Source organism: Pistacia vera, unplaced genomic scaffold (genome assembly GCF_008641045.1).
Source record: "Pistacia vera cultivar Batoury unplaced genomic scaffold, PisVer_v2 Contig76, whole genome shotgun sequence".
Taxonomy (NCBI): Eukaryota; Viridiplantae; Streptophyta; class Magnoliopsida; order Sapindales; family Anacardiaceae; genus Pistacia; species Pistacia vera.
The window spans coordinates 611,213-629,060 of NW_022196623.1; the positions used below are offsets into that span (position 1 = coordinate 611,213).

General features: G+C 36.0%; 3 protein-coding genes and 1 non-coding gene across 4 annotated transcripts; 2 read left to right on the plus strand and 2 right to left on the minus strand.

Moving 5' to 3' along the window:
• Nucleotides 1-3,594: 3,594 nt before the first annotated feature.
• TRNAF-GAA lies at nucleotides 3,595-3,667 on the minus strand. Its single transcript has one exon. It is a non-coding gene; the product is annotated as a tRNA-Phe (tRNA).
• A 1,807-nt stretch (nucleotides 3,668-5,474) lies between these two features.
• Nucleotides 5,475-7,638, plus strand: LOC116116033 (F-box protein At5g49610-like). The gene is made up of 2 exons (XM_031402135.1): nucleotides 5,475-5,615; nucleotides 6,381-7,638. Exons 1-2 carry the CDS (start codon nucleotides 5,475-5,477, stop codon nucleotides 7,521-7,523), a joined length of 1,284 nt encoding a protein of 427 aa, XP_031257995.1. The 3' UTR covers nucleotides 7,524-7,638.
• Nucleotides 7,639-8,052: 414 nt separating this feature from the next.
• Nucleotides 8,053-10,143, plus strand: LOC116116053 (pentatricopeptide repeat-containing protein At2g13600-like). The gene has a single exon (XM_031402156.1). It carries the CDS (start codon nucleotides 8,223-8,225, stop codon nucleotides 9,978-9,980), a length of 1,758 nt encoding a protein of 585 aa, XP_031258016.1. The 5' UTR covers nucleotides 8,053-8,222; the 3' UTR covers nucleotides 9,981-10,143.
• A 1,122-nt stretch (nucleotides 10,144-11,265) lies between these two features.
• On the minus strand, nucleotides 11,266-16,603 carry LOC116116044 (E3 ubiquitin-protein ligase RING1-like). The gene is made up of 2 exons (XM_031402145.1): nucleotides 15,422-16,603; nucleotides 11,266-11,532 (listed from the first exon to the last, which is right to left on the minus strand). The coding sequence occupies exon 1, from the start codon at nucleotides 16,523-16,525 to the stop codon at nucleotides 15,434-15,436; it is 1,092 nt and encodes a 363-aa protein (XP_031258005.1). The 5' UTR covers nucleotides 16,526-16,603; the 3' UTR covers nucleotides 11,266-11,532; nucleotides 15,422-15,433.
• Nucleotides 16,604-17,848: the final 1,245 nt, after the last annotated feature.

Sequence of the window (17,848 nt, forward strand, 5' to 3'; positions counted from 1 at the left end):
TTTATAATTAATAATAGTAGTTCGATCATATTATCAGATAATTCAACTGATATATTATCTAGTATCTTTATGTATATATCTGCAAGTTATGATAAAATTAATTTGAATTAGAATTCATAAAAAAAAAAAAATTTAAGAGAATTTTGAAACTTAAGTATTGAATTTTCTTAAGTATAATGTACAGTGAAATTAGGGATTGATTTTTGTAACCCCAGTAGAAATGGGAAGAAGAGAGGAATAATAATAAAATCCCAAATTCATAATTTATATATTAAAAAAAACAGAAATATAAAAAGAAAAATAAACCTAATTCCGAGCCATAATTTTATAATAAAGTTTGATCAAACTAATACAACTAATTATAAACCAAGCAAAAGTTAAATACTTGAAGAAAGAATATCTCCATTACTAGGCATTATTAATCTCCACAAGCAGTGAAACATGTTTGATCAGTTGTATAATTCCTGTCTTCAATTTCTGACCAATAAACTAACATAAATAATAGACATCATTAATGTTGAAGAGAAACAGCCATTATGTACCCAACTGTTTATATGCCGGTTCCGGGTTGCCGATGTCAGTGAAGCCAACACTCCCAAAGCTGGCTTGCTTCATCTTCCATCTCAAGGATATAGCATGCTGCAACATTGAGCCATCATTAGTTGCCCTGCTGTATTCTGTTTTGTTAATTATAATATGTGAGCTTGCAGAGAGTAGAGACAGTCACAAAGTATAATCCACTCTGGTCTATTTATTGATATGCCACAGAAAGAATTCCCAGATGCTTGTGACAGTAAAAAGGAAAGAGTATAAAAGAATTTATTCCTTCTAAAAGCACATTTCTGAGTTGCCAACATGGACATTTTTTGTGTTCAAGGTCTGGGAATGAATTTAAAAGTGCCCATCATTCCTAATCTGACATTTCAATTTCCAATCAGAAGCTTAATTCGCAAAACTGATTAATTCTAAATAATGCTTCAAATTTAAGTGCTTTTTGGCGCATCAACATTATGTTTTGAGTCTAGCACAAAACATGTTTTCAGCATAATATTGGTTTTCACACAAATCATTGATCATGCATTTATTAAGGAGTTTGACAAAAACAATGTATTAATAAGATGTGCACAAGATGAAGTAAATTCAAAGTAATGAAACAGAAGACTATGGCAACATCAGTAAAAAAGGAGAGGTTCATTCAAGTTGAATGCAGTGCAAGGGCAAGAGTAAATTATCAACCAAGATGGTAAGAGAGGGGACATGATCACTTACTATTTAAAATTATGAGCTTAGAAAAAATTGAATGGCAAATAAGGTTTCATCTATCTTCTCATACCAAGCAGTTCAAATCAGAGCTATGTTAACCATATACACATTTGTAAGTGTCATACGAAAAGAAAAAAAAAATAAAGTCAGTCTCTTATTTCTTCATTCATCATATGACCTATTTTCGTTCATTATGAGTCTCTATACTGTTCATTTTTCATAGGTTGTGCAATCCTTTCAGGCTTTTCACGACAGATTGCCCATTTTTGTTTCTATTGTAATCAGCATATCCTTTTTTTCCTATTGCATAGATTGAGAGTTGTCTTTCTAAATTTGTTTATATTCTCTTCTCTATTTCGTAGCAAAAAAAAAAAAAAAATGCAAATTTTTAAACTAAGCTAAACACTATAGTTCGTATTCTACCATTTATCTTAAGTGATTACAAATGTCTTTTCCAACAGCCTCAATACAAACACTTATTTAACTCTCTTGTTCTGCATTTTTTAGTCTTCCCACGAAACCGAAATGGGAAGAAAAATCAACATTGCCTATATTTCTCACACGTTTAACTTGAATCAAATCACTCAACCTCACTACACATATAATAGAGCATAGTCATTTGCCTTTGTAAAACAAGGCAACAACTTTGAGATCACATGCAGGAACAAGTACAAAAAATAACATTAAAAGTCAAATTACAACACATGCAAAATAACTCATGTTCCATTCAAACCAAATCACTGTAAAATAGATATCTACGGTTATATAATTACGATCATCTATTTTACATGATAACTCTACAATAAACTGAGAAATTACACTTGTTATTATGGTTTCAAGGATACCTCAAATGGTTTACCATTTAATTTTGGCCCAGAATCATGAGAAAATATGTATAAATTTGCATAACATAGTTCCATTATGAGACTTATGAAAAAACATATCAATATCTGCTGGTAGGAAGACTATAAGAAGTTGCTAGATTGAAAGATAATAAATCACGCCCAATTGAAATTCTTATGCTTCTCAACAAGAAAATAATATAGACAGCCACCATTTACATTTATAACTCTTATTGATGTGTGCCTGAGTGAGAGAAAGAAGCAGCCCAATATTAAAAAAGAAAAAAGGGTTGAAGCAATCAAGGAAAGAGCTCAAAATTGTCTAGACCAGAATATAGCATCTTCAAGGAATGAAATGACAGAAGTAGGGACAACAGAAGGAAAAACTTAACAAACCAAACCACAAGATTCGCTATGCTACTGCAAAGCTAATGCTACTTTGATAGATAGTTCGCAAGATCTTCACACTCATACAATGAAACATTACCATGAAACGTCCACACAACCAATATGAATTACACATTTAACTTTCATAAATATTAAAAGTATAACATTCCACGTTACAAAATATCCATTCTACTAACATTACTGTTTACTGATCCAGCATCTTCAATGTAGCAAGCAAAATAGGATAAACACAAGTGTTTGCTACCAGCACCAGCCTAATAACATTACCGGACCAACTTTTTCACCCAGAAGGCAATATTTTGATTACATGTAAACTATTTGTTCAATTACCCCTTTTATTTAATCATCACTAAAACAATATTACTAGAAACAAAAACATGGGTACTTGCAACGACAATATTGGTCAATTAACGTTACCAGACTGTACCGTGACCCATAAAACACATTAGAAACATCAAAATATGTAATAGCCAACAAATGAACAAACATTAAGCACTCAGAGAATCAAGGCATCATTTCAGTGAGGCAATTCATCAAACAGGTAATCTCACTAACTGATATCAAACTAAATTCTCAGTTTCAAGTTCGGAACCTCGCTGATAACCCCTCAAAACTCAAAAACTATTTGTGGGAAACTTCTTGTGGAGTCTTTGCAACGATAGAGAGCGCATGCAATCCAGACTGAAGTTCATCAGATAAAGCGTCATACACCATTCTGTGGCGCTTCACGAGGCTCAAACCATCGAATTTCGGCGAAACAATCTTCAGGTTGAAATGGGTTTCCCCGGCTGCTCCCATTTGCTTAACGGCGGCATGGCCGGCGTGCTGGTGGGACACGTCATCGATCTCTAAAACGGTTGGTTCAAGTAAGGATTTTAACTTGGTTTCGATTCTAATTGCTCGGGATAGCAACGCGTTTGCTCCTCGTGAAGCCATTAGTTAATTTGTTTTTAGTGGTTTAATTTATATGCGAGTGGATTCAAATGGAGCCTCAATGAAAATGAGACAAAACATAACCAGGGGAACGCAAAAAATACACCTGAAGAGAAAACGCAAGAATCGCGAAAAACGAAAAGTTATTTGCGGTGAGCGTGGATCGAACACGCGACCTTCAGATCTTCAGTCTGACGCTCTCCCAACTGAGCTATCCCCGCAAGTTATATGATTGCGATCACTGTTTATAAATATTTCTCTTTACATCTCCTCCGACTATAATATAATAACAAAATTCCATTCCGTTGGAGAGTTTTATGACAGCAGTTTGGAGAGATTTTTAATAATAATTTTTAAAACATCCAATCTATGTTTGGAAGTTTATTTTCTAGCGATTCTGACAGTTTTTTAAAATAAAAAATTTACATATATGCCCATAAAAAAAAACCCAACTTCAACCAATTATCGAGAGTTTTGTTTTTTCAATTACAAGGTAAGAGTTCTTTATTTGTTTTCTACTTATTAGTATTTTATAACTTTAAATGTGATAAGTCCCTTTATCCTTTTTCGTCATTCTTTGCAGCATCTATAATGATTGAAAAATTATAGCTCCACTTCTCCAAGAAAGCATCTAGAAATGAGATTTTAATAAATTTTTTTTTTTTTTTTTGATTGCTTAAAATTATTTTATATTTAATATTGTTGAAGACGCACATAATATGGTTAAAATTTTCTTTTTTGGATATAATTGGGATAGTTTTTTAGTGGATAGGGTATTTGTAGAATATTTTTTTAAAACAAACATTAATACCCCTAAAAAATACACTACACTAGTTCTGGGGGGTTTTTGAGCCAGTCAAAACCAGTGCGTACAAAATCTGGCAAATAATGGTTTTACAACACCTCAAAACTAGTCTAATTAAAAACCCCTCAAAACCAGGAGAAAAAAAGCTCTCAAGCAAACCCTTAAGGTTTTTGAAGTAAAAGAAATCCTCTATCGTTAAGCTTTAAATGTTAAAATTAGCCTAAAAGAGGACAATTTGGCAAAATTTACTAACTCTTAATATTGTAAATTTTAACGGTTTCACTAACTATTAATTGACAATAGAAAAAATTCTATTATTTCAAAAACCTCAAGAGGATTTTTTTTATTATATCATACTTAACGAGAATTAATGTCATTAACTCTTATTTTTAATGTAACATAATAATGTTTAAATTACCAAATATGGTGTTTTGGTTATAATTCATATGGTTAACTATTATGGGGTTGTTTATACATATATGACTAAACATTTCTTTGTAGAGTTTTTGGCCTACACTATGTAGTTCATGTGTTATTAAGACTTTAATTTTAATTATTAGATACCTAATTTTGTAACCATGGTTGTTGAAAAGAAAGCATTTTTATTCTCTTGATTGATAATTAAGATATAAATTAATTAATGCGACGTGTTACATGACTCGATAAAAATGATTTGATTGATGATATATCAAGTGAAAATCTTTTGAGCGTGGTTAAATATAAATAATATGATCACATCATAGTTGTTTGATTATACGACCATTGACAAAAATATGATAAAAGACCAATTGCTATAGCTAAAGTCTTTTTAGTTTCCGTCATTTGAGAGTGTTGGCATGATTGTCTAACCCGTTCTCATGCATGAAAATGGACAACATTTTTTTTGGGTAATCCCGGTAATTGTATTGAAGAAAAAATAAAAAGAATACACTCGAGGAGTGAGGCCCAAGAGCCCACTATAAAGCAGGCCGATATACACTAGGACTTACAAGCCCATACAAATAAAGCCCATCAAAAAACCAGGCCTTGGCAAAAATAAAAGCGAAAGCTATACAAGGAGATGACTTTAAGCCTGCCCAGCATCTTCCAAAAACTGCAGTCTACCCATAACAAGAAGACGTCCCCACAGTGAGCCCGCCCCAACACCATCTCCAGCCTGGACCACCCATGGGCCCAGGTCAAGAACGTGTCTCATAGTATTCCTTGATAATCCACTGTTTAACATGCAGCAGGCAGTCTACACTCCTCCACCAGTCTCCGAACTCCATTTTTATTCTTGTGTCGAAGACTACATAGACGAAGAAGAACTGCTTCAAAAATTACTTTACACACTCACTGAAAGTTTTTGCAGAGAAATCAGAGAAGTAAGTTTCTAAGTTTTTGTGTTTTGGGCACTGGGTTGGTGTTTCTTGTTAGCTAGCAGAGCTCCTTGAGGATTTCCGTCCAGGTAATTGAGAACAAAGCTCATGAAGAAGATTGAGAGTTTCTTTTTGTGTTACTAGATACTTCTTTTTGTAAATGTTATGAGTTTGGTTGGATAGCCAGAAAATGTTAGAGAAAACAAAAAATAAATAAATTATAAAGGGCTTAAAGATATCAGCATTTTTCAAAATTCTCGGATAAAACCAGCTTTCAGAAAATGGCAAATGGGTTCTTTGTTGTTTATTTTCTTTTTTCTTTTTAAAGTGAATTTGTAATCTTAGCTTTGGTTGTTTTGAAGCAGAGGACTCGTTTCAAGGACTATGCTTTGTTTTTTTGGTGGGAAATGAAAGAGAAAACCCAAAAAGCAAACTGAGGAACATTATTACAGAGAAGTAAAATTAATGTCAGTATGTCAAGCGAAAATCTATTCCTTTTCATTTATTTGAAAGTTTTCTTTGTGGGTTTGATGCAAAACTATTCTTGGTATATCTCCGTTTTATTAAGTTGTTGGAATTGAAATTTGTGTTTGGTTGGATGAAATTTGAATGAGTTTGTATTTAGATTGATGAATGTTTCTTTAGATGCTTCATAATAGAGTGTTTATCACTCATTGCTTTATTATGAATCAATTCTTGTAACTTTTCTCTTCTGTTTCGCTGCAAAATGTCTTTTCACATTTGATATGCTGACTTGTTTCTATATTTCAGGTAATGCATAATTTCTGGTCCTTGAACACTGACGTCTTCTTCGAAGTGTTGTCCCGGTTGCCAACAAAATGTTTGTTGGGATTAAAGTGTGTTTGCAAAGGATGGCATCGTCTTCTATCTGACCGTCTTTTCATCAAGTCTCAGTCACAACAGCGAGAACCAATATTTGGATTCTTCTTCCAGCACAGGTTCCACTGGTGCTTAGATGATATCAAAACTATTAATCATATCCCTGTTGAATCTGAAGGATTGCAGCAGAGAGTATTTAGGTTTCTCCCCGAAGATGTTGTAGTGATGGCATCATGCAATGGGCTGGTCTGTTTGAGGAGTTGCTACCCTTTTAAAGATCCATCCATCTATGTGTGCAATCCATTGAACAGAGAATGGATCAGGCTGGATTGGACCAAAGCTGATAAAGAAACCAGCATTGCTCTAGTTTTTGATCCATGTCGAGAACCTATTGGCCATTCAACTAACTTTAAATTGGTTCAAGTGCAACAATGTGAGGCTGGAGCTGAGGATTTTTACTTCTCATTTGACATATACTCTTCAGATACTGGTGATTGGAGGACATCGAAAGAGATTTGTCTATGCAATGATAGATTGTACAAGAACAAAGGCACTCTTATTGGAGGGATCTTACATTGGTTGACTAATGGTGATGAAATCCTCACATTCAACATTGAAAATGAGCTATCTTGGTTGATTTCAGTCCCAATTTCTGCTGCAACACTAGATAGCGTCCCTGAGGCATGTATAGGGGAATCTGATGGTAAGCTACATTATGTCATGGTCTCTGAAAATGGATTTCATGTTTGGTGTTTGGAGGACTATTTTGAATTCCATTGGACGCTTAAACACTCAAAAAGTCTTGATGCAATGGAAGAAGAACATCCAGAATTCCTGTGCAACTTACAGGTGAGAGTGACACAGCGACTAGCTGATTCAACTCCATGGATGGATCCCTTGGCCTTTAAAGACGGGTACGTATTGATGAGGGTGTGCACCAACATCTACCTCTATCATGTCAACACAAACAAGATGAAGAAAGTCTGTGGACAGAATGAGATGGGTACTTGTTCCACTTTCAATCCTATCGTTCTTCCATATTCTCTGAGTCTCGTGCCTTTAAGTTGGGCTTAGTGGATAGCAGAACTGAGTTTTTGCTTCTCTAGTCTTTATCCTTTTTACAATTTTGATGAGCATTATAGAACACATCAGTTTATGCTTTGGCTTGATAGCTCACTAGCTATGACAAATGCAACAGCTTTTGATGAATGTTTTCTGTCTGCAAACAACATTAAGTTTGCTTTGAATCAATGTACAGATTAACTTTAGATTACTGGTTAATTCTGCCTAGTATGGATTCCGAATCACGATGTTCTAGTAATTATGTGTTCATCTCTTGAACTTGATCTGTCAAAATGCATGATTTTGTTTACTTGTGTAGCCCTCTGATATATTATTTGGAATTGTAGTAGCAATTGATACAACTTCACAATGAAAACCATGGTATAATGGTTTTTGTGTGTTTTTATTCTGCAAGCCTACAGATTACTGTAGTCAGAGGGAAGATCCTGTGTCAAAAGATACAGTTCGTATCCAACTTGACACTAATAAATATCATTTCCTATATTAAATGCATCAAGACAGTGATTCCGTTTATCATAACACCAGTTTGCTACAAGTTTACTTCACTATGAAAATCTTGATACAATCTAAGTAACACCAGTTTTGATAGATATTATTTGTATATTTGTTCAGTATGAGAGGAATATACCGATAATAGATATGAGAAAAACTTTTTGGTATTGTTTTCTTGAGAATTCTTAGAGTAAACAGATGTACCGTATCATCTGTATAACTACTTTGACAAGCACAAGGGTACTACTGCCTTATTATGTTTTCACAAGGCACATTTCATCATCACTAAACTCAGAGCAACTCGTCTCTAACTTGTTACAAAAATGCATCGAATCCTCACGCTTGCGTCATGGAGCAGCCATTCATGGCAGCTTCATAAAACGCTACGTTCCCTATTCCCTCTTCCTCCACAATCACATCCTCAACATGTACATGAAATGTGGGGACCTCACTAGTGGCCTCCAGTTGTTCGACGAAATGCCTCAACGAAACGTCGTGTCCTGGTCTGCCGTCGTTTCTGGGTTTGTGCAACATGGGTGTCCTCAGAAAGCGCTCTCATTGTTTAAACGAATGCATTTGGAGGGAGAAACGGCGCCAAATGGGTTTACTTTTGTTAGTGTGTTACATGCTTGTTCTTTGTGTGAGAGTGGGGGTTTGAAAGGGGTGTACCAAATTTTCGGGCTCATTTTGAGGTTGGGACTGGAGTGGAATGTGTTCTTGATGAATGCATTTTTGACGGCTTTGATAAGGAAAGGTAAAATGGTTGAGGCTTTGGAGGTTTTTGATAAGTGTTTGGATAAAGATGTTGTGACATGGAATGCTATGATGGGTGGTTATTTGCAGCATTGTTATTTGGAGGTTCCGGGATTCTGGTTTCGCATGATTAGTGAAGGAGTGAAGCCTGATAACTTCACTTTTTCGAGTGTTTTGACCGGTTTGGCTGTGGGTAATTGTCTTGAAATGGGAATGCAAGTTCATGGGCTGGTCGTTAAGAGTGGCTATGGGGTTGAAATTTGTGTGGGGAATTCGTTGGTGGATATGTATATAAAGAACCAGAGATTGGTGGAGGGTTTTAGAGTTTTTAATGAAATGCCCAAAAGAGATGTGTGCTGTTGGACCCAGATGGCTTCTGCCTGCTTACAGTGTGGGGAACCGGGGAAGGCAGTTGAGGTTGTTGAGGAGATGATGAAGAAGGGTGTGAAGCCTAATAAGTTTACCCTTGCTACAGCGTTTAATGCCTGTGCCAATTTGGCATTTTTGGAGAAGGGGAAGAAAGTTCATGGGTTGAGGATAAAACTTGGTTCTGAGATTGATGTTTGTGTGGATAATGCGCTGCTTGATATGTATGTCAAATGTGGTTACATGGATGGTGCTTGGGGTGTTTTTCGTTCCATGGATGATCGTACTGTTGTGTCATGGACAACAATGATAATGGGGTGTGCTCAAAATGGCCAAGCTAGAGAAGCTCTTGAGATTTTTGATGACATGACTATGAAGGGTGTAGAGCCCAATTACATCACCTATATTTGTTTGCTGTATGCTTGTAGCCAAGGAGGGTTTATTGATGCTGGGTGGAAATATTTATCTTCCATGACTAAGGACCATGGAATTTCCCCTGGAGAAGATCACTATGCATGCATGGTAAATCTACTGGGCCGAGCTGGACGTATCACAGAAGCAGAGGAATTGATCTTGAACTTGCCGTTTCAACCAGGCGTGCTGGTTTGGCAGACTTTACTTGCTGCCTGTCAGCTCCATGGGGATGTTGAAACTGGGAAGCGAGCAGCAGAACATGCAATAAATCTCAATAGAAATGACTCATCGAGTTATGTATTGTTATCGAATATGTTTGCTGGTTTAAACAATTGGGATGGTGTAGGGATGCTGAGACAGCTAATGGAGAGCAGGGATGTAAGGAAAATGCCTGGAACCAGTTGGATTGAGTGGAAAAACTAAAAGACTGCTCAGATAACTCCCGCTGGACCTGCTCCCTAATGATTCACAGGAATGATAGGTAAACATGAAGCTTAGAAAGTCAATAGCATTCACTTAGAATTGATTGGAGACTCCTTTTATTGTTCTTGGAAACAAGAAGCAAAATCATGGGAATCACTTAATAGAGGAATTTACCATCTTAAACATACGCTTTACATCTAGCATTATTTTGTTGCTTTTATGATCCTGCTTAAAGGAGCTTAGAGCTTCACTTGCTATCCTCGGTTACCTCCTTAATTGCCCTCATTCTTCTGCAACAACAAATAAGATAAATTTACTATTCATTAATGAAGATTTGTCTGTATATCACATACCAATAACGTGATGCAAATTCAAACCCTGTCTAAAACAGAGAAGAACAATACACCAAGTCGATGATTGTATCTGAATCTAACAGTGTAGCCTGGTTCGAGACCTCTCACCTCTGTCCATGACTAGACATCGGGACTTCTAAGATATTATGAAGAATACAGTATATGTTTTTATTGTTGAAACCTATCAGATTGAAGTACGGATATGCTTTTCCAGTATCAGAATCATGCAATAGAATCTCATTTCCTTGTGTTTTCAAAATCTCTGTCGAAAAGTTGCTTATTTATGTGTTCAACTACAGAAATGGTGAGCTGAAAACAATCATGATGACTTGCATCATGTAGTGTAAGTACCATTGTAAGTGGCTACTTCTTTTCATCTTCTGCGCTGCTGCCTGCTTGCCATATCCTAGCTGTTGTATTGATCATCAAACTTTTATAATTTGTTTAAAGCCAAAAAAACCCCAATAACATGCGTTCATGCATAAGTTTTATGTGTGTACATTACATAAACACCATGGCCAGGTAAACCATCCTTGGCATATCTTCGGCATTCCCTCCATTGCCAAATTGGGGTTTTAGTAACAATCAAGGGGCTCGTATTCAAATTATCATAAGGTATCAAATTAGTATCGTGTAATATTATGAATGGGAACAATGCAAAAACTTAGCTATTTAGCTTCTTCGATCAGGTTTAAACAATGCTTAATTACACCCGCACAGTGAGGAGAATCTGTACCCATGATAAGTTTCTTTTATATGTTTCTCAAAATATCGTGATATTTATAACATGAAACGTTAAATGTGGTATTAAATATTACCAAAACTCTGCTCAGCAACGAGGGCGTGTACTACGAGAGAAGCAATTTTTTTATTAGTAAACAAGAAAGAGTTCAGTGGTAGTAAAAGGATCCAGCAATAGCATAACTTCAGAATGAAATAAAATTGTAAAATGCACATTTCCAACATAAAAACTGGTCCAAAGAGAATAAATTTTTTTACAAATATGCAAACCGATGATGCACAATAAAACTTGTCATAGAATTTTGAAACTATAAAGAATTCTTAATACTAACATCAAAATGGACATTTACCTATGATTATTATCCAAATATGAAAATAAGCATTTGTAGCTAATCATTAATACGAAACATCTCTCTGCTATGTCACCTGCGGTTGCAGATCCGAATCACTTTCCATTCCTGCCAAAACAGGGAAAAGATCATGAACAAGTTTCTGTAAACAGACACCATAAGATACTACATCAAAGTCTTTTTGTTGTATAACACATTAAGCAAAATAAATATGTACAGCCAGCAGTTTTGAAGAGAGAAAATATCCAAATGAAAGACGGACATATAAAACAGATAGAATGTCAAACAATGACATAGACAGAAGACCGACAAAATATAGTGCACCATCAATCTAGCAAAAAACTAACAGCACCCAGAAAGCCAGGTTTGTGTAGAGATAATTTTAAGACAATAATTCCTTGCAACAAATCTTCTGTAGATCTGAATACAGACATATGAAACCAAATGGGCAAACAATAGATGATTAACCTCGGAACAACAAACATCCAAGTGGAAAAACGATAAATAATTAAAACTCAAAATCCTACATGAGAAACCCAGCACTAAAAAAAAAAAAAAAAAAAAAATGAACAAACAGCTCAATTTGCTCACTCCAAAAAGGACAACCAATTTTGGCATGGCTGTGTTGAGCTTCATCCAACAGAACCAAGCAGCTACTGTATGGCTTCAAGGTCATGATTCCTCCAAAGTAACTAGTATATATACTAAATTAATTAGCTCAACTGAGTTTGCTCTGAAGCTACATTCTTAGCAATCTCAAGAATTTGGCTCAATATTTTGATAAAATGTTATATTATATGTATATACTACACAATCACACATACTTTATACATAATAAATATATGTCATAGGTAATATATAATAAACAACTCAAGTACTAATTATTGTGCATCTAAACATTTTAATTTTACGCTATAGTGTTCATTGCATACAAATAACTGATGTGGTATGGAAACTTTTTTAAAAAGAGAACAGTTAGGAAGCACAAAGTTACAAAGTTAAGCGATTCAACAAAACCTATGCAAATACCGTTGATCACCCGATAAGAGCAATTTAATGTGACCATTCTTAGTTTCTATCTTGCTACAATAACAATCCATAACATGTTTTCGCATACTGAAATCCTCCATAGCCCCTAGCACTTTCTCATCAATTATCTCACGGACACCAATCAGCTACAATATGGAGAAAGTTTAAATATGTCCTCATTAGATGCAACTTTCTTTCTCATTTCATTAAAGCAAGTTTTAATATTCATTTCCTGCTTCCTCTTCTGCATTTCCCGAAACTCCTACCTATTAAATGAGCACATTCATAACTTTGCAGCAAATATACAGACATTTCCTTCCTGTAATTTAAATCAATCCTGAATTGTTTAACATGTATAACTAACTACTTCCAAAATGGAGTGTCAACAACTAAGGTCAAAGAAAAAGCTCTCAATCTTAGGAGCATAGGATCAACCCAATCACCAACCTTCAGTTTTATGGACCCAGAAACCAATACTACAACGGGTACAAATTAAAAGAAAATAGTTCAAGATAGTTATACATTTACAAGAACATTCTAAGGTATATTATTCAAAAATCATTGGACTTGTTAGAAGAGGAGCCAGTAAATCTGAGCAATTCAATCTGGTGATTCAAACACAAAAGGTCTGACTTAAATATCTAACTATTCATCCAGAAATTAATAAAGTTTTTCCAATTCTCAACCTCTGCCTCTACATCATATTTATCATTCTTATTGCTGACATTAGGTTTGATAGTAGGCGTCCCCTGATCTGTAAGATGTTGACAACCTGATTGGCTTGCTCAAGCGAGGAACTGAAAAAAGGTGCCACTTAAGAGCTGTATAAGTTGTGCAAGACTGAGACGGTAAGGTATTGAACTAGGTTTTGGGGAACTTCACTGCTGTCAACTCAGGGAAATAATCTGTGAGTCAAGGATCAGCAACATGACTGAGAAAGAGTTGGTCAAAACGCAAAATGCAGCCCCACTACTTTTGACACAGAGAGAAATAAGTTTGAAGATACCATGAAAAGGATAGAATTTGGATGTGACCAAGATAAAGCTTAGCATGATTGATGGGAAGGACTGATTTCAGCAGATTTCCAGACAGATTAAAGGGCTCGAATCATCTAAAGAAGCTCTAGAAGGAGATGCAAGGTCCATTCAAAGTTTTTGCTAGATTATTCTAGAACGATGAAACCTTATAGTAATCTATCAAACCTACAGTGAGACAGATCAGAAACGCCTGTTGAGAACAATCAAGAAACTTCTGTTAGTAAAGCTGCCACTTAAACCTGCGGCCATAGCTATTGACGCTAAACCTAAAACCTATGCAAGGACTACAGATATAAGAAAGATCAAGAACATTGAGTAAATGTTGAAACAATAATTTTGAGTCAAAGAATTGCAGATTATACAATGAAGCTGTTTATATCCTCTCTTCATCTTGATGATAATAACTACATGTTGAGACAAAAAGTGCAATAGGTGAAAGATTGATATGTGCCTTCAAATCTTGTAACAGTATTAAGTGGTATATTAAACATGTTTCAATCTTGAGACTGACAAAGATAAAACCACAACGCTATGGCACTTGCAGAATTTTGAGTTACATGAATAGGTTTTGTAAATGGCAAGATCATATTTTGAGCCACATGTTCTCAATTGACAAACAAAAATATTGACAGCTTCCTGTACACGTTCACTATCATTTCACTGGGTCAGCAATGAACCTTTGACTATTACAGGATAATATTGGTTATATAGTAGCTCCTCGGTTACAATTTTATTATATTTTTTTTCCTTTTTCTGGAAGTACATTTCACTATAATTTATTGATGAAAAGTTTCTACATTTTCAGCACCAGAGGGTATGCTTCTGTTTGATAAGAAACTGAACTACAGCAAAAGAAGAAGATATTGTCCCTTCCTCACAGAAGGGACAGCAGCAGTAAGAATAGACTGGACATACAAGAATCAAAGTATTGGCCTTACAGGAGTAAACTAAAAAGAAGCTAGATTTACAAGAGCACCAGATGCTACATGAATGAGGACATACTGTCAAAGAAACCAAAAAGGCCTACAAAAAAAAAAAAAAAAAAAAGGGAGAGAGATGATACAAAATTAGGCTAGCTAAAATGCCAAACGGCAGAACAAACCCATATCACAACATATAATCATAAGACATCATCCAATTTGGATGTCTACAGTTGTAGAGACATAATCTAAGCTTGTGCAACTCACAGTGGTCGAACTGATTATCAGTTCCATATCAGGACAAAGGGCACCTAGCCTAGCCACATTCCTTTCCATACTAGCAAAGAGGGCTAAACTTCAGCAACTGGTCTTCTCATATAAAATTTATATTACATCTCTAGTTTATGTGTGAAAAACTATTACACTGATCTTCTGCAATTTCTAAAGATGAAGCTCCCTCCAGTCGAAACCATTAGACCAAACCCTATAAACATAGAATTATTAATGCAAACACAACCTCTAACTCCATTAGACCAAACACCATAAAGAATGATTTACACAAACACAAACGCCAGAGATAGCCATTCAAAATCTTACTCCTGACATAAGCAGCTCCCAACCCTAGTTCAAAAACCCAACCTCTTAAGCCTTCCATATCCACCAGAAAATGGTAAAATGGAATTGTTTATTTTAAGAGAGAAAGACATACACATACACAACTTCAACAAAAAATGCATAATCACAAGAGAATTGCCCCAAAGAACTCAAATATAATATATCAATCACAGGCGAACACTTAGCCGCAAATTTATGAAGTAATCCTCACACAAGCAAAATAAATAAAACTACAGTATCACTCTCTACCCACCAACATTCCAAAATAAAAAAGAATGGAACCATATTTACATAGAGAACAGAAAACCCACAGCGAATCAATAGAACAAACTAACCAAAACCAAACAAAATAAAATAAAATAGAGCAAGCAAATTAAGAGGTTAAAAGCACAATACCAAAGATCCTTCTTAATCAAGATCTTCTTGTCTGGGCTCTGAACCCCTATTCCCTGGGTTTGAATCTCCATCATTGTTCCCACTCCCACTGCTTGTCCCTGCAGGCGAACCAAACGCCCTAAATGGCCACGGCAAGGAGATACTAAACCTCCGCTCCATGGTCCTTGGAGTCTCAGGATTCCCTCCACCACTCCCACCATCACCACCACCACCACCACCACCAACACCATCACCAGCAGCAGACATCCCACCACCAAACCCAACACTAAAACCCTGATTATTGTTATTATTAACAGTACTATCATTGTTACTGATATTATTGTTATTATTATTCCCATTACGCCTTTGCTCATAATCAAGATCATCCGTAGGCAACTCATACCGACAAACAGGACACGAATTATGCAACTCAAGCCAAGGCATAATACAATCTGAGTGATATATATGCTTACAAGGCATCTGTTTCGCAACTTCATTCAACTCAAAACTATCCTTACACACAGCACACTGAGATGATTCCGAGCCCATCAAATCCTCCGATATCTTGATATTTGGCAGCCCCTCAATGGCCAATTTCGAAGCCGGAGGCGTCCCATATCGATTGGGATCGTTCTCCGCCAATTGTTGGATCAACTGCTCGAGGCCCGGCCCGATGAAGTAATCCCCGAGATTCGCTGGGAGCCGAAACGCCGCCCCTCCACCGGTGGGGTCCATTGAGGAGCTGTTCTCGATGACGAACTGGATATTCGCGCCACCTGCCCTCAGGGTTTGAAGATAGTTTTGGAGAAAAACGAAGGGGTTGAATTCGGCCGAGTCTGTGAAAGACGGCCGAGTCGGAGTGGGACCCATACCCAACAGCGTATTGAGATCGTCTAAGAAGAAGGCATCGAAAGGATGGTTAGAATTGGAATTAGGGTTAGGGTTAGGGTTAGTTTCGAGTTCTTCAAGGAAGCCACCGTTGCAAGTGGGGCAAGCGAGTTCTATGGAAGAAAACGGAGTGATCCTGACCGTGCGCTCGCACTGGTGACAGTAATACATCTGTGGCTGAGAAGGTGGTGGTGGTGCCGCGGCGGCGGCGCCACCAATTCCGCCGGAGGAAGACATGTCAACGAGACAAATGGATTGAGATTTGAGAGATTTTATTGTTTCTGGGGGGAAAATGTTAATTATTTAGAGTTTAAGAGAGAAGTTGAAATGTTATTTGAAGAAGGATTTCAATCCAAGGGTTCGGATGAAGCCACGTGGCTGTTAATACTTTACCCACACAAATGTTTGATATTAAGTCAACAAATACTATTAGGAGTGTAAATGTGGTTAGGTATCGGTGCTTAATGTGATAAATTGATAATACATATGAAAAATAATTACAATTTGAGAACTTTTTTTTATAAATATTCAACTCATTTAAAATATTATTCAAAAATACCCGAATAGTTTATATTTTTGTGATTTTATCTTTGAAAAGTTCTTTTAACACAACCCATTTTTTATATATTAACTATTATAAATTTACATTTAATTACAAGTTTTAATTGATAATGTTTCCTATTAAATTTTACCCTTTTTAAGTGTTTTTTTTAACCTATGTCAACATCATTGATAATGAAATAAAATGTTCCCACTAATGCAATTAACCAATGTGTATGTCGCAGCCCTCTAGATAAATTATGAATAAATGTGAACAAATGTATTGCACCGAGAGTTGAAGCCCACCTTTAGGGCGTTTGGATTAGAGGTATATAAGATAACAGAGATAATGTTTGTTTATTTTGTAAGATTCCGATATTTAGTTTACAAATAATAAAATATTACAGTAATCTTTTATTGTAAATAATGTTTATTGTTGGTAATGTGGGGGGTAATCTTATTATCTTATTAGGGGGTGTTATTAAAATATTACCGAAGTAATTTGATTTTTCTACCCATTTTACCCTTAATTAAAAATTATTTTGGACACAATTGTCCTCAAATGTCTACCAAATAACAATTACCCAACCCCCCTATATTTGAGAAATTAGCTAAAACACCCCAATCACAAAAAAGTTTAAAAGTTAATAAAATACCCCTAGCCACCCTAGGCCGTGACTAGACTTGGCAAAATGGGCGGGTGGGCCGGGTGCGGGTCGAGTCTCACGGGTGCGGGTCTTACGGGTACGGGCCCAAAACTGGTCGATTTAAACGGGCCTAATATTTTGGACCCGCACCCTACCCTATACGAGTATGGGTGGACCCGAGGGTGCCCGTACTGTTCACTCCAGTTTTAGATTTTTGCAGTTACACCCCCAAATCTTCCTAAAATCTTCATTTTTGAGCAAAATTTGTCACCAACCAAACAGAAAAAAGAAACCCACGTTTTCTCCCAAGGTTTCTCACCAGCCAAACAGAAACCCAGAACCTAACAAAGAAAAAGATTAAAAAACTTTATTG